This window comes from Microplitis demolitor, chromosome 10 (genome assembly GCF_026212275.2).
Source record: "Microplitis demolitor isolate Queensland-Clemson2020A chromosome 10, iyMicDemo2.1a, whole genome shotgun sequence".
NCBI lineage: Eukaryota > Metazoa > Arthropoda > Insecta > Hymenoptera > Braconidae > Microplitis > Microplitis demolitor.
In genome coordinates, this window is record NC_068554.1 from 6517368 (window position 1) to 6537135 (window position 19768).

Consider the following 19768-nt stretch of genomic DNA (forward strand, 5'->3'; position numbering starts at 1 on the left):
AACAAATAATAATTTAAAAAAAAAAAAGCTTTTTTGTCGTTTAATAATTTTGTCACTTTTATTACTTTAGTTAATTGAAATTTTAAAATGAATTATTTCATTCTGGAATTGATTAATTGGTTTATATTGTAGTAATTAAAAAAATAATTATAGTATTATTTGATTTGACGAGTTTTCTTTTTCTTTTTTTTTTTTTTAGAAACGATGTATAATATTTTTTTCTATAACACAATTTATACACAAGTATATTTACTATTGTGGATTTGAATGTATTTAAAATCCATGTAGATATCTCTTATTATTATTATTTTATTTTGTGGATTAAATGATTAAAGAATTGTAAAATTGAAATAATTATTGTTTACAATTACATTAATTATTAATCCTATTACAATTTATCTTTCTGATAATAGATTTTTTTAAATTATATCAATAATGTATATTAAGTTTATAATTATTTCTTTTTAATATTAGTTGTGATTTCATACTCGTTAACTTGTCTGAGTAATTAATTTAAAATTTTTAATTATTTATTTTCTTTTTCCCCCCATTTTATAAAACAAAGATCTATTGATCACGTTGACTTATTTTAATTGGTGATGGTTTTAAATTTTGATTAGTAAAAAATAATATAAAATAACATTAAAAAAAACTATTAGAACTGATATTTAATGAATAAAATGATTGAAGGGTGCAAGAATAAATTTATTTTATCAATAAAATATAAATAATAAAATATAATAAATCGTCGACATATTCAGGAGCATTAATCATTAATATAACATCTCGTGCTCTTGTTATCACATGGTAATTTTTATTAAAAAGAAATAGGATGAATATTGCTGACAGATGTTAATTATTGTGAGTAAATAAAATGTGAGTTTAAAATTTAATTGAAATAGTGAATTTAAAATTAATTAAAATATTAACATTCCTAGTATAATAATAATTTTATTTTTAATTATTTCAAATAATTGGCGTCCTATAAATTGTTATATATACATATATAAATATATATTTCGTTTATCATTTCAATTAAAATTAACAATTAAAAAAAAATATAAAATGAAGATAAATTTCTGAATAATTATAGAAATCGACACAATTATATTGATAAAAAATATGTAATATGTAAGTAGATATAAATATAAAACGGATAAGTAATGAATAAATGAATAAAACTGAATATAAAGTTGATAATAAATAGTTGATTTAAAGAAAATGAAGTAATGAAAAAAAGATATTATTTCGATTATATAAATAATGATTATTTAAAAATAAATAATTAATCGAATTTAAATAATTATATACTTGTTTGTTCTATAAAGTTAAACTGTAAATGTGCCGACATGCTATATTCTTAGCTCAAAATAAATGAAAGCCTATTCAATGCATTAGTATTCATTTAATACATTAAACTCATTACACTACTAATTATTATGAATATTATTAGTTTAAGGGAGACCACTAGCGTGAAATTTTGAAAAATCTTTTTTTTTTTGCATACTTCGATAGTCTATACCTTCAAAAATAATATACTACAGTTTCTAGTGCATATCTCAAAGTTGCTGCATCTATAACTCGAAGACAAATCATCCGATCGAATTGATGTGAATTATAGCTTCTTTTATATATGTTTCTATCTATCATGAACCTCTAGTTTTCCGATCGAATCAAAAATGTAATTTTGGCAGGCCAAAAATCATCAAATTTTCGCGCAAAATTTGAAATTTTTTTTTAAAACTCCGTCATTTTGTTAGATTTCAATTTTTTTCTTAGCCCAAGGGTCATGGTACGGAAAATACCTTCTAGTTTAATAAACTTTTCGGATTTTTTAATTTTATGCACTGTGAAGGTCGCTATCACTGTAGTAGGGGGACTTTTTTTTTAACCGGGAGATTGTGAATAACTCGCTGAATTTTGAATTTTTCCGTCTAAAAATTTAATCTTGTATTCATTATTTATCCACAAATATATCCTTAAAACATTAAAATATTTCATGCAGTAGTTTTCTTTAAAAGATTCTCAAAAATCATCGTTTTTTCGGGCGGTCACACTAGTAGGCCCCCTTAATTTATTAGGTAAATGGATTTAAATAATTACAAGTTTAATTATATTTTTTTAATTATAAACTAGTTGAAGGAGTAAATTTATTTTTTATTTTAACACGCTCAGCTGGCCTGATACATAAATCTTTACCAAACAATTGGAATTTTGTTTCTATTAATTGAATGTCAATAGCAACAGCATGTTTTGGAACAGCTAGAAATTTAATTTATGTAAATTTATATTTTAAATTTAAAATAATTTTTTATTATTATTATTTATTACTTACTCCGAACAGTATCATCTTCACTAATAATTCTAAATGTATTTTTCGTATCTTGTACTATTATTCCTTGAATATCAATTAAACTAGGACACTTTGATTTAACGACTCTAACTTTGGCTCCATGAAAATCCGATTTCATTATTTTCTGATTAATACTCTCCCAATCATTGTCACCAGGACTTGGTAATTCTTTAAAGTTAACTCCAAGTGTTTGAGAAAAATATTCAAGCCAAAGTTTATTTAAAGGTAATAAATCTTTATACTTTAACTTTTTATTTAAACCAACTGTTTTTATCCCGAGTAATTTTCTTTTACGCCCACTTAAAAAATTACCTTTCTTTGGTTTTATTTTTTTGTTTGCTCTAAGTTTGTCCAATACAAATGTCTGAAAATAATTATTCTGTATAAATGTAAAATAAATGATCCAGTGATTGATAGTGACTCCATTTTTGACTTTATCAGCATTTTTAAAATTTAAAAAATGGTAATTTTATGTAAATAACTAAATAAAAGTTGCGATAACATGGAGCGATAACTTTTGCCACTTTATTGTCAAAAATTAATAACTTTATTTTTTTAAAGTCTTAATGATATTAACTAGAATACGCTGGGTATTAAATTATATAATTATAATTATATAATTTAAGTATGCAAATAAAATTCAATTCTATTTATATTTTAAATCATGGCCAAATTAATTTTAACGTTAAAATCTGGGGTTTAATAACTGGTACAGTAATTAACGGATATGCTGCTGTTAATAATTCTTGAATATCAATCTATCAAGATTAATTTATACATATATACTTATATAAATGCTAATTAGAATGATGATAAAATTATTTGTTACTATATAAACTATACTTTATAATTTTGATAACTCATTGATAATTATTGTTCTTCATATAAAAAATTTTAAACTTAAAAATTTAAATTCAAATTTGTCGAAGAAAAATTAATTTTATTCGAAATATTAAACGATTGATCATTTAAATTTATTTAATTATTTTTTTATAGTAATAATTTACATCAAAATTATATTAGCAGCCGAAAGTTAAATTTCATCAATAACTGGGTCTTTCGTCATAAATTGCAGAGATCATAAAACTCAATAGAAATTTATAATGAAATACAAAATTACTTGATAAAATAATGACAGTGAAAGTATCAGACATCCGGTAACTTTTCTTTCTTTATAACCAAATCATATATTATTAGAAATAATTATTTGAAACCACGTCCATAGTTTTCGAAAAGTTTTTAGCATAAATTTTAAAAATTTTTTAAAATTAGTATTATTTTATTTGTTTATTTTTATTTCAGCCAATCAGGCGTAGAAATAGGACTTGGATAATTCATACATATATTTCTTATTTGTATAAACATATATACTATATAATAACTCAAAATATAACATAAAATTTAAAATTAATATTTAAAATTTAAAAAATTGTCGGGTGTCAGGTACTTTTACTATTATGTTAAAAGTTTTATTTTATAGTTTAAATTTTTCGAAAACCTGATTTGTAATTTTTTAAATTAAAAATATTAAAAAAAAAAAAATACCTTTTTGAGTTCATCAATAATTTGTGAACTATCAGTACTTGGTAATCGTTGTTCAAGAAAATCAATTATAAATCTTTCTCTATCATCTAGAGTACTTGCTTGTTTACTTATTTCATATGGCAATGGTTTACAAATATCATCTAAAGAAAAACCAATTTATTGTCTCATTAATTTAATTAAAGTAATTAATAAGTATGAATGTAACTGACAAGTGGGAATTTTATACATTTTTGAATAAATAAATAAAATATGAACAGATTAAAAATTATTGTACGCGCGTTTTGTTTAAATTTCATTATTCTAATTCATTTATTGATTTATTTTAAATTTATAAAGACTTATGTCTGCTACATTTACACTCATATTAATTAATAATAAAAAAAAAACTCACCACTTTTTTTCATGTTTAATAAACAGTAATATCAAAAATTAACCTAAACAAACACGTGTAATTCTCAGTACGTAATGATAGTATACACCTTGTATGCTTTCCATCAGAAAGCAGCACTTGAGCTAATTGAATATTTGACAATGTGTATTATTAACATAATTAATAATAAACAATAACAAAGTTTAAATATCTAATTTACATGTTAATGATACATTAATTAAAAGTACGATTTTAAATTATCTAGATAAAGTGTTACTGCTGATGAGTGCAAATGTAGCAGACATAAATTTTTTTAATTACATAAAAAAAAAATTAAATAATTTATAAAAATGCACGTACTAAATTTTGAATTTTCTAAATATGTATTTTTTATTTTTAGTTTATTAACATTTTAATTTATTATTTAAAAATTTAAAAAGTTGTCAGATGTCTGCTAACTTTACTATCATGGATGTAGCAGACATCAAACAAATTTAAAATTATAAATAAGTCAAAAAATAATATCTACAAAAAATTCACTTATTAATTACAAAATTTTTTAAATGCACATTTATTAAAAATTTAATTCTATTAATTAATAATTCAAAATTTGCCTGATGTCTGCTACATTCACACTCATTACTGTTGACAAAAATATTTGCATAATATCTAAACCAATAATGTAATATATAGATATTTATATATAAAATATATATTTGTTTTTATATATAACAAATGGTAATTAAATTAAATCCATTCATCACTTGTTGCTGTAAGTTTTTGAAGCTTTTAGAACATTATCTTGTCATGAAAAAAAATCTTGATAAAGTTATTTGTAACTTCAACAACATGACTAAGTTGTGAAATTTTTTTTGTATGTTTGTATATACATATACATACACATACATATATATGTAAATGGAAAGTTAGTGAAAAACAGCAGTAAGATACATCAGCATAAAGTATATTTTAGTGAGTTGTTTGTATGCTAAAATGTGCAAGATATTAAAATAGAAAAACTCTTGCGGAAATCATAAAATCAATAGTCTCTAGTGTGACGTTAGTTTAAAAAATTTTCTTCAAGGTCATTAGTGACTAAAAAATAAAAGGTAAATTACTTAGTTTCAATTATTTTTTATCTGATATCAAAGATGAATAAAAAAAAAATTGTCTTGTCAGTTATATAGATAGAGTATTGATTGATTAAAAGTCTATGTATATTCTATAAGTATATGTATGTATATATATTTATAGTTTTTTTTTCTTGTAGATTACTTTGTAAGTAGTTGAAGAGATGCCAAAAAATCAGATTATAAGGATGTCAGTGTCATCGAAAGCTCTTCATATTATTATTTATATACCATGGATTAAAACTGAAGGTAAATATTTACAGTAATTTATAATTAAAACTTAAATAAGCATTTCTATTAATTATTACAAGTAATTAATAATGAAAATTAATAATTTGTAAACATTTATGGTCTTTATTCATTATGAAAATTAGTTTTATTGGATAATTATTTTTATACAAGTTTATTATTACTAATGAACGCAATAAAATATATATATATATATATATATATATATATATATATATATATTTATTTCTATTAATATAAATGCGTATGCATAAATTATCTTAACGTTTATTAGATAGACTTTTTAAAAGTTTTTGCGGGATTTTTATCATCTGAATTAAGATTGTAATCTTAAATATTCTTAATAATTTTTTTTATATTATATATAAAAAAAATACTGTAGTAAGAAAAAGGAAAGATAAGTAAATTAAAAATATAAAAGTTTAGTATAAAAAAAAAGATTGTACAATAATTAGATTGATAAAAAAAAAGAAGAAAAATTGAGCACGTATATTTTTTTATCTCGCTTAAACCACAACTGACATGAACTTATTTATGAACTTTAAAAAGTTTTAGCAGAAATTAAAGTTTTCTGAATGACGGAGAAACTGAACAAACGCTGGTTGAAGACAGCATGATAATTGGATTTATTGAAAATGTTAAGAAATACGTAGTATACTTTTGAATAGTTATTTAAATATTCCACGTACTGTTAATAAATAAACATATTACTGAAGAAAATATATAACCCAATGACTTAGAATCAAATTAGATAATCATTACAACCAATATTTAATATTATAATACAGTGAAAATAATAGTTAAAGTTAATAGTATCATCAAACAGTCGGTGGTTGAGTGTCGAGTTGTTCAATTTCTTCTTGCTTGTAGTATCGATCCAAATAATGAAGTAATTCAAAGGCTACTTCAACCATAATTAGAATAATTATCATCCACTCGAGTCTTACATGATGACGATCACTCAAGTGTGAAGATAGCAATTCAACAAGCTCGACACAGTGGTTTATCTTTTCATTCATTACCTGGAGAGAGCGTAAAAACAATGACTTTGTAAATAATTCGAGCTTACATAAATTAATTATAATATATAATATGATTATTTAAAGTTAATAAAATTAGCGAATAGGGAAAAAATACCTTTGTTCGCTTGGAGATATCGAAATAAGCACATGTTTGCTGATAAAGATTTTCTAACTCATCTCTTTCCCAATAAAAGTCTGGGGTATCGAGCAAGTCGGAACTCAAATTGATGTGGTGCCTCAGGGCAAAAAGTTCTCCTTGCTTTCGAAGAACTTGTTCCCGTGTCATTTTTATTTTTCTTCCTGCTTTCAAATCCTCTGTTACAAATTCAATCGATTCAATGTAGTGGTCTAAAGATGCCTCCCAAATACCAAGTTTAACTGATTGAGATATCGCGTTTGAAAATGTATATTTATCTAAATTAGTATCCTCTGAAGCTAAGTAAATATCGCCGTCTAGAAGGTGACTTCGCCTTCTGCAAACAAAACAAAAAGTTTTATATTATATTTCAATAACAAACTTTATCCTATAATAAAATAAAATGAAATTAAGATTTTTATTTAAATAACAAAATAGCATAATTTAATTTTGTATTAATTTGAATAAATTATTTCAATTGTTTGGTTTAATTTTTACTTTATTTTCTATTAAGTCAAGCTCCAAGAGCTTACTGATAAAATTATCGATTTGAATATTCAGAAAACTTAGACTTCCATTGTCATATAAAATTTTACTTCCTCTTTCTCTCTGTCTGTAAGTAAACTACCAACTACAAATACATACATACACAATCCCATGCATACTAGTAGTCAATAAAGTAATGGGTAAGGGTTCTTGAGGCGGACCAAGACGAGCGGTTTGTTTACTTCGGACACAAAGTTATGATTCAAAAGCAATGAAAGCAACGAGTTGAATAAAAAGAAAAAATATTATGTGAAAGATTGCTATTGAAAAAATTATTATTATTATCATTTTTATATTCTTTATAATAAAATAAAATAAAAAAAAAATCTTACCCAGGTTCAGCATAAGTATAAGACATAATCTCACTTTCCGCTTGGACTAATTCTGTAGAGTAACTGTTTGACTCATAATTTTTTAAAATTTCTAATATATTATTACATTCAAGATCTGTAGTATTCCACATGACAATAGTACCTTCGCGAAAAAAAAACATTTCTCTCGGTTCATTTCCCACTTGGTATTTTGGTACTGCATGAATTACACCAGCCAGCGCTGCAGAGAACATAAAAACAACAAAATGAATAGTAGACTAGAGTAAAAGATAAAAAAACAATTATTTTTCTTTGAATAACAATTTTAAATAATTAAATTCAGTTTAATTAAACGACGGCTAATTGAATTAAATTATTTACGGTTAAATTATTTGACAGTGTTATTCATTAAAATTCAATTCTAGTTATAATAGCATTTAATTTTATTAATTCTACATAGATATTAACAAAGAAAAATACTTAAATGTATGTATTTACATATATATATATATAATAATTAGTGATATAAATTAATCAATTAAAAATGGACTATCACAAGCAGCGGCACCGGCGATAAATCCGCCTTCATTGGAGTCAGCTTTTTTAGTGCGAAATAAATGTCCAACTTGTTTATTAACAAATATATTATTTTTATCATCACCAATAATAACACCAAAAATTCCTGCCTCTGGAGTTAATTCTTTTAATATATTATTTGTAGCACTATCTTTTGCCGTAATTGCGTAATTTAATTGTGACGGTGGATAAATTCTGTCCATTAAAATCCATGCATTTCGCTCTTGAGAATTTTTAATAGTAATTAAAAATTTTTTAATATCACTTCCATAAATATTATTACCACCGCCTTCACGTTGTGGTTTAAGAACAAATCTCTCTGGATTATTAACAGCCATTTCAAATGCTCTGTTTCCTTCCTCATCGAAATCTAATGAATAAAGACCTGCAAATAATTAACTAAATAAATAAATAAACTTATTATATTATTTATTTATTTATAAAAATAAAAATATCAATTGTTTAAATGGGTAATCCAAAATTTATTGACCTGTAAAAATTTTTCTGACACGCTCAACGTTTTTCTCATCCTCTAAAAATTTTTCAACAACACCGGATTTAGCCAATGCCTGTTGTACTTTTTTAGTACCAGCCAGGTGATATTGTATAGATGGGGATTTAATGGCCAGCGATCGTTCTATCAGTAGCCGTACCTTCCATTCTTGTTCAGTGTAATGCTCCGGTGAATATCCATATCGATAATAAACAACAGCGACTACTGCACTATCATTTAAAATCAATTCTTTCTTGGAGCCAAGCTTAGTCTCACTCGTCAGCTGTTTCAATGTTCTTCTCACAACTTTAACATCAGGATTCCGACGTTTTATTTGAAATTCATGACCCCGTTGGTCGCATATATTTGTCGAGAACTCCTCGACGACAAATAAAATAATAGCTCTGTAAAAAATAATAATAAAAACTTAGTAATAAATAAATTTATTTTATTATTTAAAGTATTTAATTAAATAATTGTTATTCAATATAATGACACATTATCATCTTTAATATTAATAGGTATTAATTAGTGTTAATAAGCATATTATACATACCGCGGATCATTATACATTCTCCACGCCTCTAGCATTCCATCGCACAGTCCCTCAATTGCATTATTTTCCGGCAAATATTCGATTAAATTTTTCATACCAAGTTCATGCAATACGAATTTATGGAATTTAGTAGCAACAGTACCAAGCCAACCCATACCAGATGCTATTGTATTAATTTCAACTTGTTTCCAACAACAAAATGATTTTTCCTTTTTAACTTCATCACTGTCGTTAACATTCGCAACTTTAAAATTATTACCATCGTAACAGTATGAATTTAACATAAAATCCGATCTAAATAATCCTAATGATAGTTTTTGGTTAAATCCTTCTCTGTATACAGTCTCATAAATATCAAAAAGTTTACGGGTAAACTCATCGACACAAATAGTTGATGCAAGAGTTTCCTTTAAAAATTCATAATCATGTGCTACTTTGTGGATTAAAATATTCAAAATTGTTTGGATTTCGCATGCATCTTGAAATTCTAATCTCGGAAAAGTTGACGGTAGAAGCGTGAAGGGCGCATACTGCATTGAATCCTTGCTAAAGTTTGTATTTGTACGTATACCTAATCCGTGCATAATTGCCCAATCCTGTGCTTTTTCGATAAGCTCTTCTAATTCTCCTGATGGTAATGGTACTTTAATGTACGACGATAAACACATTTGTTTATTTATTTTACTTTCCATCGCTCTTCTTCGCAGTTTACACTACAAAACACTTAATTACTTAATCAGTTTTCAAAAAATACCTTATATATATATTTTTTTACACCCGCTATTTATTCTATCAATTGAAATTTCTCCCTCGAAATCTGTCCAGTCAATCGAATGTTTAATTGATAAATTTTATTTTCACTTGTATACAAAAGCACTCGAATTTCCACATGCCAAGATCTGAAGAAATTTTATATATTTATTGATGGAAAAAATAAATTACAAAGGTATAAAATTGACTTGAGATAACATATCTCTGGTTTTATCTTAAGTCAGAAGTAATCGATGCAATAACTTTATATACTGTCATGATATGACTCACTCACAGTAAAGTTGAAAGTGTACACTGTATGTTACTCTAACTAGAATATCATATATTCTATTTTTGTATGACTTTTTTTTCCTCAGCATTTCTTCTCTTTCACATAGCATTCTTTTCCACTGCACATTTTTTTTCACTTGGCAAATAATCTCATACTCTACAGTATAATATGCACAACCGGTTTAATAAAAACTCATTAACTCAGCCATTCTTTTAACATTTTACAACAAATAACTATTGTTATCTACATAACTGCGACTCTATTCATATGTACAACTTTCTGTCTTTTTTTTTTTATTTTTTTCCAGTAAACACTAAATAACAATTATTATTAATTTAACTACATACTATATAATCTAATCTAATAGATAAATATAGTTTTACTGATTGTTTATATTCAATTTTGTGTGGTATGGCGTTGAATAAATTCAAATAATTTGATTTATAAGTTGTGTGTTGGGGCGGGGTATTAACTGCCCAGCAATTCTCAAACAATAACTCAAAATAATTTTATATAGCATTAAATTATTTTATCACATATTGAAGTAAATAGTTTTATTAACATCTGTGACAAAATAATTTGGTAATAAAAATAATTTTTTGACAATGGGACGGTTACCCTACGATATAAAACCCATAAATAAAATACTTTGGATTCATATCATGAAAGTAAATAAAATGATGAAAAATTGGTCTATTAGGTTGTAAGAAAATTTAATCGAAGAAATATATATGTATACATATGTAATAGCAGTAATTTAAAGATAATAATAGTAGTAATAACGGATCAGATCACGAGAGATTTTTATTTTTTTTTACGGCTGCATTATGAATCATGATTGACAGATAATATTTTCGTATTAAGAATGCTTACACGTGTGGAAATTATTCCTAAAAAAAGACAAGATTTGAATAAAGAAAGAGGAAAAAATAGAAGAGATAAAAAAATAAAGAGTTATGCATCTGAACCTTAATTTTCTACTTTATATGTATAGAAATATGGATATATACTTGAGAGTAGAATATGAGGAGAGAAAGGGATAGGATAAAAAGGTAACAGGTATTAATCCGAATTTGTAGACTAGACCTATTGATCGACAAATCGATAGCAAAAAGTGCCGTTATGTTGGTTGGTGAAATCTAGTCTTATCCGATTTCATATATACACTGGGAAATGTGTATATATATTTATATATATATATATACATATGTATAACGAAATAGATGGAATACATTCGAGACTTTCTCGCAGCGGAAGTAAAATGTAATGGTGTCGAAAGATCATTTACATTCTTATAATTTTTTAAATTCAAATATTTTTATCCATTTACTAATATTATTTATGTGTTTTTCCTTTTAAAGATTACTTAATTAAATGTTAAGAGGTGAAAAATAATTCGTAAGAGTTACAAGTAGGAACTTTGATCACGGTTTGTTATTATATATTCTCTATTATGTGAACTCGGTGAAGAAGTAGTTTTTTTTACTTTTTTTTTATTTCAACCTTTCAAAACATACTTTGAATATATCATTAAAAAATACATTGTCCATTGAACCTGGTAATTTTAATGATCTTTCGTGCTATTTCAAATTACTTCTTCTATTTCTATTATGTGCACAGTTCATTACTAAGATTTTTACACGTTTTAATAAAATCTTTAGTGATAAAAAAAAAAAATTTATTGCACAAGAATTTAAATAATTAATAAATATGTATTTAAATATACGAATTTTACTACCGCGAAAAAATCAAATATGACGTAATTCATATTCCGGCTAATTATAAATTATACGTGAACATCTGGTTGAAATATATATTAGACATGGTTCATTTATAACTTAGCGTCTGCAAATTGAAGATATAAAAAAATATAAATTATTAATGATTTTTTTTTTCTTTTTATTTATTGATAATAAAATAAATATTTTGGGTTTTATAAACTCTTATAAATGCACTCCTATATTTTCATTAACTTGTCAATATTTCAATTTCTGAAGCTCGTAGACTTGTATTCCAATGCCGCAGTATACTTTAAACTTTAAACACCTTTTTCTCAAAAGGTTTTTTCCAACTGACGCAGAAAAAAAACTTATCAATCGATCTCCCTTAGATTTAAGCCTTGCTAAAACTTTCTCTGCAACTCACAAATTCCCATGGAGATAAAATCCATGAATAAATATTCAAAATCTATTATTTTTTATAACAAAAACCATCGAAAATATTCATTTACTTAATTAACTTTTAAGACTTATAATTAATTAATTTTTTAAATTGGATTTAAAAAATTAATTTATTCTTAAAATATATTAAATATCATTTTTTTAACTTCCCGCTAAAAAAATTTTAAATTTAAAAAAAAGGGAGGTTATTCGTTTCGATCCGATTTTCAAAAATCGAGTTTTCATCAGGCGTCGACGTTTTGTGGTCCTAGGAAGCTGTTCTATTTCCGGATAGACGTCCGTGTGTGTATGTGTGTAAACTTTTTTGTCCGACGACGTCTTTGGAACGAATCAACTGATTTAAACGTTCTTGGTGGCAATCAAAAGGGCTCACCAAGACTTAAAATTAATTAGATTTTGGAGTCAATCGGTCATAGAATTTACAAGTTATACGAAAAATAAAAACAAAAATGGTCAGGTGGTTTTTAAAATTTTTTATCATTGCCATTTTTAACAATTAGATGACAACTAGCAATTGAAATAAATTTTTACGATTAATAAATTTTAATCGAAAAAAACCAGGTGGCTATGAAAGTAAATAATAAAAAAATATAAATTTTATTTCCAAACTCACAGCTAATATATTAATAAATAAATATCTATAAATGAAATTAAATTGCAGTATAACTTACATTTAGTAGAAGTATTTATTTTTTTCGGAGTATATAAATCTTGGACTACAAGTTCTTTCAGAAGCCCGTCTAAATCATACTCATCTGCCGTCGCTAAGGCTTTGATGCTCCAAAACTAAAATAAAATCAATAAAAAGAAAAAAAATTTAAATTAAAAAATATATAAAACCGATAGACAATAAAAAAAAATATGAAAAAACTTACGCCCGGCGGAGGAATCACTCCATCATCAAATACCAATTTCCGCTTCCTAACCGGTCTTTTTTTCAACGGCACACTCAAAATATTGCTACTGTGACTCTTGAAACTAATATTACTAAAATCGTTTTTTTTGTTTGAAAATCTTCGTTCGATAAAATAATTACATATAGATCTTAAATGCGTACTACTGTAATTACTGTTTAAATTAAATTTATTTTTATAACTTGGGTTATTATTTGCGATAAACTGACTTAATTTAAAGTGGTTGACAAATATAGTTCTAACACTTTGCCCGATATTACCAATACAAACTCCAGTCCTTTTCATCAATAATCCCTCGATACAATAGATAATCATATTTAGGCGTGCACTTGAATTGTCAATTTACCCCTTAAAAACTCAGTATAAACATCAAGGGTTTTATAATATCTTAAACCCCCCACTTAATAATATACTTTTAAATACAAGATACACCCAACCGAAACGTATATTATTTCCCCCAGCTGTATTCACATCGACACGTGATATTACTTACACTTGCAGAACAATAGCTGAATAAAAAGCTAGATAAACTGACCCGCATTACCCAATCTACAGATTCATACATACATTAATGTCATCTACATCAGTCTACATCTGTGTACATTTATATATACATATACATGTATCTAATCAAACTCATATCGTTTAACAATAATAAAAAGGGTGTTTTCTAATCCCCCGCAAAAAAAATCGATTTACAGAAGAGATAACTCACGTGCTGCTGTTCAGGCTACGACTTGCATAAATTATTTAAACTGAAAACTGCGCACGCGCGATATTAAAATACGCGCATGCGTTTGACATATATATACTCGCGCATGCGGGTTATAGTCACGTGGCGCGCCATATGATGCGCGCGAGTTTACCCAATGATACAAGCGCGCACCTGCGATTGTATAATTAAAATCGTGTCTTCATGTCACAAGCCGACAAGCAACGACAAGTATTGTAAGCTTGCCATTCAAAATTTAAAATAACAACAATAATGACTAATAAAAAATATTTTTTAAAAATAACGGCAAAGTAATTTATTTTAAAAATAAAACATGGTAATTATTATTTATAAGTTGTCTTATTGTTTGCATATACAGTAATGAAATAATAGAACAATATATTAATGATGGATGTGTGACACATATGACAGGAAGTTGATTACATTAACAAACGTCAGAGGGGTACTTGATATTTTGAATATGGCGTCTGATAAATCCTTTCTCGATGATTGTATTTTGGAGAAGGGCAGCGGCCTTACACAAATTATATGTTACTACTACTACATGTAACAATAACTAATACTACGATCTTCATATCTACGAAAAGTTAAAATTGCGCGTGCGCGTACCGATTCGTCGAAGAGGACGCTCGTAAACACACATTCAACATAAGAACATTGTCGCGAACAGAATAACGTTAACATTTACTCACCGACGGGTATATTCACCAGCCAATAGATGTACGTACGGATGTTAACATTACACTTTGAGTTTTATACACTGGATACTCATTCACTTTTATCTTTACTAAAAGTGTTTAATTATTTTTTTTATGTGTCGTGTTGTTCTCATCTCTACATTCTGCTCCACAAAACCTAAATCTTACTAGTGCTGTTGTGTGTGCATACACAACATACAATATTGTTATCATTATTATTATTATTATTGTCATAATATTTTTACTTGTACTTATACTCAGTACATTTACCAGTGAAGTGAACAAGAGATTGAGAAAGGTGAAAAAAAAGGTTGTGAGGATAAAAAGAAAAACGGAGAAAGCTTATGAGTACGAGGTGTGTATAGTAGTGAATGTAATAAAAAAAAAAAAATATAATAATAATGATAAATTAAAAAGGTATAGAATTAGTGGAGTTTAATCCGTAGAACTGCTGGTTAATTTTTAAATTCATTTCCTTTTTTTATTATTTTTTTTTACTTATATGGATATTTTTTTTGAATATGGTTAAGTTAATCGTATTATTTAAAAACCGTGATAGTAATCCAAGGTTCTTTGGTACACCGGTTGTAATGAAAATATAATATGTCAGGTTGAGAATACTAGAACACTGGGTGGTAATATATATTTATTACAATATTGAAACTGCCGTGGTTACTTTAATGTGTATATATGTATATATATATATAGATATATAGCATACGTGTTCTGTTCACACAACACGTTTGTTTTATGTCGTAAGCCAAAATAAAAGAAGCAGTTGAAAAAAAAAAGAAATTTTTTTTTCCTCAGCAAACGTTTGTGCGCGATTTTACGCTTACATTTTTTTATTGCAGATGTGCCGCATAAGACGCGGAGTCATGTCTATTAGATAGTAATAAGGTGAGATTTAATTTTTAATTAATTAATTAATTATTTAATTATGGATATTTTTATTTATCTAGCATATATTAATATTAAAACCGCTAGGGTTGATATTATAAGATATTCAGGTGTTAATTGGCATCAGCAGCTTGACGGACATTCTTATAATGGATTGTTCTAGTTTACTCCACACTGAAATGTCGCTTGTGATTTTTTTTTATTTTATATATATAAGTACAATATATATTGTAAATGTTACTAAAAAGATAACTATTATTGGTAGGGTTTGGTTGGAGCACGAATAACTTTTATAAAATTTTATTATCTATCAAGAAAAAATATTTTTATATTTTTCTGGACATAAAAAAGTTGTAAAAATTCCCTACTTGCGGAGTTTTGTTATTTTATTAGACATATTAGCAAATAAAACGCTACTTCTTCTTATTCTCCTTTCGTCTTCGTCTTCGTACTCGTCGTCGCTGGTAGTTGGCCGTAGTTTTTTTTTCTTACTACTCTTGTTTTTATTTTTTTTATCTTTTTTCTTTTCATCTTGGGTTTCTCATTGTATACTGTCTTCGTTCACCTGTGCAATGTTTTAAATTAGACTTTGGCTTTTATTTAAAATTAATCAATAGACGTATTATTAATGCACGTTATCATAATGTAAATTATTGACAAGTTTATTTACAAAACTGTTTCTCTGGAAAATGTCAAAATTTATAATAAAAAAATTTACGTACGAGTGACGATGATTAATGATACTAACGGAGCAAAAAAGTCTGCGAGTTGGATAAAATTCTAGACTGAGAGAAAGACAAAAACCGGATAAAAAAAGAGCAATAGGATAAAAAGTCATAATTTTTAAAATATCTTTTTTTTTTTTTATATACTGTTAGTTACTTACAATTAGTAGGACACTGGTAATGAATGTATAACAATAATTACCTTTTTTCTTTCTTTTAAATTTAAAAATTAGTTTATTAAAATACTATTTAACTGAAATCAAACACGCCATTCCTTTTAGTCTTTTTGTTTTATCCGTAATAGCACTTGAGAAAATTTAACTATTTAAAATTGCCATTGCCATTACCATTATCATTACGATTACAATTACACTATCTCATTTCCGTCCGTAAAGTTTATCCACTTTATGACACACTGTACTTTTTGTTTTATTTAATATCACGATTTGATAAATCGCGTGTTTATTTTTACTCTTATTCTTGTTATCGATCATAAAAATACCAAACGAAATGAAATAAAATAAAAGGCAATGCGAGTTAGTAGTTTTAGTAAAATAAAAAAATTAAGTATTAGGTTTATGGTATAATTCAAACTCGATGAAACCCAAGGCCCCCATGATTCGACACAAATAAAAGATAATGGATGACATAACGCATGCTTGTCAATGAAAATCATACATCTCTGTTCAAGATTATCTGACGCTATTAATAAATAAATATTTAAAAATGTATTAACGTTTAAGTGAGAAAAAATTCTATTTATAATTTGTATACATTTACATTTATATCCATATCCATATCTATATCTACATCTATATCAATATTGATATCTATATGATAATACTGAAATTAATGAGTGTAAATGGAGCAGATATGAAACAGTTTATAAATTTTAAATAAACAAATAAATTAATTTAAATAAGGAAATTAAATAAATGCGCGTATTGATTTTTCTATTTTTCAAATACGCATTTCTTTTAATTTCCATCTTAACTACGTTTTATTTATTTATTCTAAATTTAAAAAATTATGATAGTAAAGTTAGCGAACATCTGACAATTTTTTAAAATTTTTAACTAATAAATTAGTGTTTATAAAATAAAAATAAAAAAAATGCATGTTTAGACAATTCAAAATTCAGTACATGCATTTTTTTAAATTTTATTATTTTAATTGTTTCATTTTTTTATATGTAATTTAAAAATTGCCGTATGTCAGTTACATTCACACTTACTGAAATTAGCCGATGTCAAATAATTTTTGATTTTTTTTTAAAAACGATAAATTTAAAAAAAAAAATATTTTAAAAAATTGCACCTGTAGTTTTTTTTAATTTTCTACATGTGCATATTTTTAGTTTTTTTGTCTACTAACTTCAAGATCATATCTATATATCTATATAAATATTTATTTTAGTACTAGATTAATTTTTGTGATTGAATAAAAAATTTTTAATGAAAATTTTAATTTAGTTTTTTCCAGGCATTAAAAACAAATGTTTTCCGTGCGTTTGGTTAATGCGGACAGCTATCAGGCAACGCCATTGCCTCAGCTGGATCCAACATTCTCAGAATTTCGTGGAACTGAAATAAAACATGTACCTATTGTACGTGTGTTTGGTACAACTCCTACAGGTAATTAACTTTCTCGTAATTAATGTAATAAAAATTTAATTATTAAATTCAAAGTTTATAATTAATATTGATAAATTATTGCCTGTAATTAAAATAGGTGAAAAGACATGTTTACACATACATGGGGTGTTTCCATACCTGTACGTACCATTCACGGGGGATGATAATGCTGATGGCCTTGCCTATAGAATAGCTGCATCCTTGGATGCAGCGATCAATATATCCCTAGGATCGGCGAACTCAAACACACAGCATGTCTATCAAGTACATCGAGTTGCTGGAATGTAAGTCAAACTATTGTGCAAACACTAAACAATGATTTTATATCACACGTATTGTTTATTGTGTTATTAGCAATCAATACAGACAGTTACTAATACTATTATTATTATTATTGTTGTTCTTGTTATTATAATTTTTATTTTTATTATTGTTTATTTATTTACGTAGACCATTTTACGGTTATCATCGGAGAGAACATCAATTCTTCAAAGTATCTTTTTATAATCCAGCGATAATGAAGAAAGCTATCGATTTGCTACAAGTGAGTTCAGTCAATAATAAATTACCTTGACATTATTCACAGAGTTAATCATTAATATTTAACTTACATTCTAGTTTTTTTCAAGATAACTTTTCCTCTTAAAATTATTCATCATCATCTTTCCTCATTTTTTATTCGCCTGCTCAAAATAATTTTTTATAAAATCCGATTTAACTTGAATAATTATTAATATTAATAAACCTCGAAATCGAATCCTATTTACAGAATGGATCGGTGTTGAATCAAAGTTTTCAACCACACGAGGCCCACATACCGTTTATCCTTCAATTCATGATGGATTACAATTTACACGGAATGAGTATGATCAATTTATCAAGTGTGAAATATCGTCGGCGCATTACGGAATCTCATTCGGAGTTTAAATCATCAAATGCTACTAGTAGTAACAGTAATAGTGGTGGCGGTGTTTGTGGTGGTATAATTACGCCGGTCGATGAACTTGATTATCTTCCACCGTGTGTTGAACGACAAAGTATTTGTGAATTAGAGGTAGACGCTTTAGTATCAGATATCTTAAATAGACAAGACTTGGAACGGGGAATTGAGTTGAATCCAGGACTTGCGGCAATTTGGGAAGAAGAACGTGCTAGAAGAGCACAAGCTGGCCTTGCCTGTGAAGATTCTCAACTTGTCAACCCAAAAAGTCCAGCCCGGCCACCTTATTGTCTCACAGACAATGATTTGTATCAACAGCAAAGATTCAATCGCCGACTTTATATGGTATCGCAGTGTGATGAAAGTACACTTTCATCCGCGTCCTCGCCTTCGTCCTCGTACTCTTCTCCTCGTTTAAATCAATCCTCATATCCGATTGAAACACAGGACGACGATCAACTGATGAATGCCTCTAATTTACCGAGTTTAAATTCGCAAAATTTAAATTTGACTCAGCATATAAACGAAACTTCATGTCTCAATGCTACCAAACTTTCACAAGAATCTAAAACTTCTCAATTAACTAACGAAACCAGTATTTGTAAGTATTCATTTTATTTGTTTATTAATTCATTAATTATTATAATTTCTTTTCATTTATTTATAAATTCAGTATTACAAAATCACAGGATAATTTTATTATTTAATTAAAATA

At 26.3% G+C, this 19768-nt stretch overlaps 4 protein-coding genes and 1 long non-coding RNA gene across 10 annotated transcripts in view; 1 reads left to right on the forward strand and 4 right to left on the reverse strand.

Moving 5' to 3' along the window:
• Nucleotides 1-125: 125 nt before the first annotated feature.
• On the reverse strand, nt 126-4379 carry LOC103570473 (ribonuclease P protein subunit p29). Its single transcript, XM_014444652.2, has 4 exons — nt 4290-4379; nt 3899-4038; nt 2336-2717; nt 126-2262 (listed from the first exon to the last, which is right to left on the reverse strand). The coding sequence occupies exons 1-4, from the start codon at nt 4300-4302 to the stop codon at nt 2126-2128; spliced, it is 672 nt and encodes a 223-aa protein (XP_014300138.1). The 5' UTR covers nt 4303-4379; the 3' UTR covers nt 126-2125.
• Nucleotides 4380-5286: 907 nt separating this feature from the next.
• Nucleotides 5287-19768, forward strand: part of LOC103570509 (serine-rich adhesin for platelets) — a 30838-nt gene continuing 16356 nt past the window's right edge. The window contains exons 1-7 of one of the 6 annotated variants that reach the window (XM_053742263.1): nt 14364-14876; nt 15026-15209; nt 15709-15754; nt 17952-18113; nt 18211-18397; nt 18564-18657; nt 18883-19654. In XM_053742263.1, the coding sequence (XP_053598238.1) occupies nt 17975-18113; nt 18211-18397; nt 18564-18657; nt 18883-19654 (1192 nt within the window). In that variant the 5' untranslated portion in view covers nt 14364-14876; nt 15026-15209; nt 15709-15754; nt 17952-17974. Of the gene's footprint in view, nt 5378-5538; nt 5648-14363; nt 15210-15299; nt 15490-15708; nt 15755-17951; nt 18114-18210; nt 18398-18563; nt 18658-18882; nt 19655-19768 lie in introns of those variants that run through there. The other 5 variants (XM_053742262.1, XM_053742260.1, XM_053742264.1 and 2 more) reach the window with 5 other exon arrangements.
• On the reverse strand, nt 5915-14250 carry LOC103570471 (required for meiotic nuclear division protein 1 homolog). The gene is made up of 5 exons (XM_053742267.1): nt 13385-14250; nt 13181-13295; nt 7684-7903; nt 6785-7142; nt 5915-6669 (listed from the first exon to the last, which is right to left on the reverse strand). Exons 1-5 carry the CDS (start codon nt 13736-13738, stop codon nt 6466-6468), a joined length of 1251 nt encoding a protein of 416 aa, XP_053598242.1. The 5' UTR covers nt 13739-14250; the 3' UTR covers nt 5915-6465.
• Nucleotides 7918-10875, reverse strand: LOC128667277 (glutathione synthetase-like). Its single transcript, XM_053742266.1, has 4 exons — nt 10333-10875; nt 9288-10186; nt 8729-9135; nt 7918-8623 (listed from the first exon to the last, which is right to left on the reverse strand). The coding sequence occupies exons 2-4, from the start codon at nt 9977-9979 to the stop codon at nt 8193-8195; spliced, it is 1530 nt and encodes a 509-aa protein (XP_053598241.1). The 5' UTR covers nt 9980-10186; nt 10333-10875; the 3' UTR covers nt 7918-8192.
• LOC128668726 (uncharacterized) lies at nt 15780-16743 on the reverse strand. The gene is made up of 3 exons (XR_008404379.1): nt 16641-16743; nt 16477-16539; nt 15780-16319 (listed from the first exon to the last, which is right to left on the reverse strand). It is a non-coding gene; the product is annotated as an uncharacterized LOC128668726 (long non-coding RNA).

Coding starts and splice junctions, on each gene's coding strand:
- LOC103570473 (XM_014444652.2), bottom strand. Junction 2,718..3,898: donor TTATTGATGAACTCAAAAAG/GTATTTTTTTTT, acceptor AATTATTTTCAG/ACATTTGTATTGGACAAACT. Junction 2,263..2,335: donor TGAAGATGATACTGTTCGGA/GTAAGTAATAAA, acceptor TTAAATTTCTAG/CTGTTCCAAAACATGCTGTT.
- LOC128667277 (XM_053742266.1), bottom strand. CDS start 9,979: ATGGAAAGTAAAATAAATAAACAAATGTGTTTATCGTCGTACATTAAA. Junction 9,136..9,287: donor AGAATGTATAATGATCCGCG/GTATGTATAATA, acceptor TATTTTTTACAG/AGCTATTATTTTATTTGTCG. Junction 8,624..8,728: donor TGTCAGAAAAATTTTTACAG/GTCAATAAATTT, acceptor AATTATTTGCAG/GTCTTTATTCATTAGATTTC.
- LOC103570471 (XM_053742267.1), bottom strand. CDS start 13,738: ATGATTATCTATTGTATCGAGGGATTATTGATGAAAAGGACTGGAGTT. Junction 13,296..13,384: donor GAGTGATTCCTCCGCCGGGC/GTAAGTTTTTTC, acceptor ATTTTATTTTAG/TTTTGGAGCATCAAAGCCTT. Junction 7,143..7,683: donor TATACTTATGCTGAACCTGG/GTAAGATTTTTT, acceptor TTTTGTTTGCAG/AAGGCGAAGTCACCTTCTAG.